The sequence below is a fragment of the Adiantum capillus-veneris genome, chromosome 16, assembly GCF_014529385.1.
Source record: "Adiantum capillus-veneris isolate H3 chromosome 16, ASM1452938v2, whole genome shotgun sequence".
Taxonomy (NCBI): domain Eukaryota; kingdom Viridiplantae; phylum Streptophyta; class Polypodiopsida; order Polypodiales; family Pteridaceae; genus Adiantum; species Adiantum capillus-veneris.
Window position 1 is genome coordinate 7,316,772 of NC_140946.1, and position 3,872 is coordinate 7,320,643.

The 3,872-nt window shown below is 44.3% G+C and overlaps 1 protein-coding gene across 1 annotated transcript; it reads left to right on the plus strand.

Moving 5' to 3' along the window:
- The first annotated feature begins 561 nt into the window (after nucleotides 1-561).
- LOC147438506 (uncharacterized) lies at nucleotides 562-1,853 on the plus strand. The gene has a single exon (XM_086484120.1). The coding sequence runs from the start codon at nucleotides 945-947 to the stop codon at nucleotides 1,731-1,733; it is 789 nt and encodes a 262-aa protein (XP_086340246.1). The 5' UTR covers nucleotides 562-944; the 3' UTR covers nucleotides 1,734-1,853.
- Nucleotides 1,854-3,872: the final 2,019 nt, after the last annotated feature.

Sequence of the window (3,872 nt, forward strand, 5' to 3'; positions counted from 1 at the left end):
GAGTTCCATTGAGTTGAGTCTGCATTTGTGTTTTAAGTAGTGTTGTCTCTTTAATCATATTCCACTTCTGTGTTTGAGTCATGTTCTTGTGTGATGTTTCTTCTGTTGGAGTGAGGTTTCATGCATACTGCACTGAGGAGCACCCACTCTAGAGAGCACAACACCTTTTCCTTGCTACAAGATTACAGTGCCAAAAACCTAGCTGGACCAACCAAATTTCATTATGGCAAGATCATTAGACCATATGGGACATGGATAGAATGTCAAATCATTAGTTTAGTAATTGAAGAGAATTCAAATACCAACCAATTGTTTATGGCATCTCAAGTGAATAGCCCAATGTGCTCCCGATAATTATTTTGGCTTTAGGTAGTTATTTTTCTTATTTGTCAAATCTTGGGTGGCAAGTTGCCTAGGTGACTGTATATGTAGCCCATTGTCCCCCATTGTAAATATCAATCTATGAAAATCTCTCTCTCTCTCTCTCTCTCTCTCTCTCTCTCTCTCTCTCTCTCTGAGTGTGTGGTTCGAACGCTTTTGCATCATCAACACTAACACCAATGGCCAAAAAGATACACCAAAATGTCAAACAATACATTTAGCGGTAAAATGTGGGCAAAAGTCAAGAATTTTGGGGTCAATAGCTAAACCATGGTATATGGAAGTTATAAAATTTTAACGGCTCAATTTGGGGTAACGTGCTATCAATAAGACCAAATTATGCATTTCAGAGTCCTCTGCATAGGACTAAGCCATGCAGGGCATGGGCATTGGGAAGTCAAAATAACTTTAACATGACACAACCAAATGATCAAGTTCAAGGTTAATCAAGTACTATATCACATTTACTGGGAGGAGGGTTCTGTGGTGGCGATCTTCTGCAAAACGAAAGCAAAGCGCGGAGCAGAGGGAGTGCTTGCTGAGAGCGAGAGAAGGGTTCTGTGATGGGGACGAACGGCAAGGATAGCAAGCGAGCACTGTCACAGCCGCTGATCGGGACAAGGCACCCCTTTTGCTCTCGAATTTGTAGATTCCATCGGAATCTCAAGCTTAAAATTACTGGGTTTTATGAAATGCGAAACGCCCTCTGTCGTCCTGCAGATGATGGCAACAGATACTCTCTCTCTCCCCTTGATCGTGAGTCTCTCTCTCTCTCTCTCTCTCTCTCTCTCTCTACCCTGCTCGTCGTTGCCCTACATACAGCTCATCTGCCTCCTCCTTGCATCTTTGCACGCTCCATCGGGCTCAATCCAGCTCCTGCAAGTAGCTTGGCCTTCCGGTCCACTCGTAACGGGGAGAGAGACAGAGATGTGCTGTGGATCACGAGCAATGAGGAGGGCCAAGCTACTATTTTCAGCATCTGTCTTTGCATCTGTGGTGTCGACATTTGTGCCATGTGGCAGTTGCATTGGAGCGGATTCCAACGCGAGCGAGCTCACCCTGTGCCGACCCCCACGTGCCTCTTGTCGCCCCTTTCGTTTGCACCATTCCTTCCCCCACCAACCTCCCCATGCCTGCATGCATCCAGTCTGCCACACCAGAGAGAGAGAGAGAGAGAGAGAGAGAGAGAGAGACGCCTGCCTCCATGCGCTCAATTGAGAGAGCGAAAGAGAGTGCAAGCCATCTACAGGCGATGCTCCTTACAAAAGCTCGCTGGTCCTCCCTTTCCTCGTCCCGTCCGGCATAGCCTTCTCTTGCGCCTCCTCCTACCCCTCTTGCAATGCACAGCTTGAACAAAGACAGCCTTGCCTGAGTACAGATGCTCGCCACACCAATTTTAATGCATCTGCATTGCGTCGTCCTTCCACTGCTTCTGCATCCTCCTCGTGAGAGAGAGAGAGAGAGAGAGACCGGTAGAGACCAAGAGAGAGAAATATCCCCAAAGTATAGAGAGGGAGAGAGACACGTGCTGGTTACCTTTTGCTCTTAAATTGAAACACTTTTTCCTTATAGTTTTTTCTTTCCACCTACTTCTACTTGGTCTCTCCTCCACTAGCCGCTTCCCCTCTTTTTAACTTCAAAGAGATGGAAGCATCTGCGCTTGATTCCCTTTATTAGACCCTTATGCAAAATTGGCTGAGCCTTTGGGTCGTTTCGCATTTCATTAATTTATTAATCGCCAAGATTCCTTCTGTCTGGCCTTTGCAAAAGAAAAACTTGACTCGTTGCTGGTTTCCACCTCGCCCCTCCCGCTCTCGAACCAGTGCTTGCGTCGACTGTATCCGTGCACCATTTTCCCATGCACTACCCCCTTCCCTTAGCATCCGGTGCTGTCTCCCTAGGTCTTGCGCACCCATCAGAATATGCTACCCACTTGGAGGATTTCACCATAACAGAGAAAGAGAGAGAGATTGCCCTGCTCGTCCCCTTGCTCGTCCCATGCCTGCACATCAGCACAACTCCCTCTGTGTGTTTTTGTGTGTGTGCGTGTGTGTGTGTGTGTGCGCGCGCGCATAGGTGATTGCATCTAAACAGAGGCCCCTGCTTTGGATCCGCTAAAAACAGCCAACAACTTCTTGTCCCTGCTCCTTGGCTTCCACCCTTGTCCTCGCTGCCATCCCCATGCACCGCTTCTCGCCTGCCAGAACGCACAACAATCGCGCACGGAGAACAAAATCTCTCTCTCTCTCTCTCTCTCTCTCTCTCTCTCTCGTCTTCGCCGACACACACGGACCCCTTTTTCTCTGTCCTCCACGTGACACCTCCCAGGTTTTTCACTGCAAAGTGTTGAACGCATCTCCCAAGATGCACCTTAATTGAGCTGCTTAGCAAAATTAGAGGAACATACTGGGTATTTGCACCCACTTGGAGCAAAACTGGGAGGGTCCCTTATAAGAAATCATCTATATCATGTGCACTCAAAGGATAAACTTTGTATATTTGCATGTCCTGAGATAATAAAATAACCCCTTTTTCTTAAGTAACTTATGAATTTATCCCCGACATGCATTAAAAACCTTTTTTGTAAATATAATTCTCTTAATTAAACCCTTTCTTTAAATGTAAATGTAATTTTGTTAAATTTTATTAAAAAACCCAATAAAAAACCCCTTATTTTGAACTCAAGTTCTATACTTACATTTTTTTGGGTGACCCACCCCACCCCAACAACAACACACACCCACCCCCGCCCCTGCCCCCCCTTTTCTTGAAGGAAAATTGGGCATATGATTATCAGTCATGGATATAAAATCAAGTTTCAATGACTTTCAACTCAAGTTAGCCATACAAGGCAAAGTCTAAACTTCAAACTGGTTTATTATTAATAGCATATAATTGCTCTAGAGTGCGTGGGGAATGTATCAAGGAGGTCTAGGTTGAATATTAAGTATTGTTAAATATTGTGATTCTTAACTTGACATTCAAGGGTACATGTTTTTCCTCATAGCCTTGCTCGACATGCTCTTGCCATCATACTCACCAAGTTTCATTATGTTTGGATCACCTATACCAAGAGAAATTGCATATTTTAAAGCTCCAAAGTCAAAATCTGGCATAATTAAACATCTGTTGATTCAAACTAGCCTACGTGTTCACAAGGACACTAACTCAACGTGGGGAACCAATTATCATTACCAAAAATATGCTTTATGAGAAAAGTTAGGAATCTTGATTCTTAACTTTTCTGTGCAGTAGGGGAAGTTTAACATCACCAAAGGTCCACCATCGTCAAATACATATGCTCATCAAGCTAGGTAAATTTTGGACATCAAAAGCACTTTCTATCACCAAAATTGCAAATTTAAAAGTTTGCATACTTGCTTTTGGGCTTTTCACCTGCTTTTAGAGTTCCAAGTTTCCCAGATAGCATCATATTCACGTAGACATCCAACTTATATGGTCACAATCATATGTCATGTACAAAGTTAAAA

Bases quoted from the DNA above. Each gene is read 5' to 3' on its own strand.
- LOC147438506 (XM_086484120.1), top strand. From the start codon at position 945: ATGGGGACGAACGGCAAGGATAGCAAGCGAGCACTGTCACAGCCGCTG.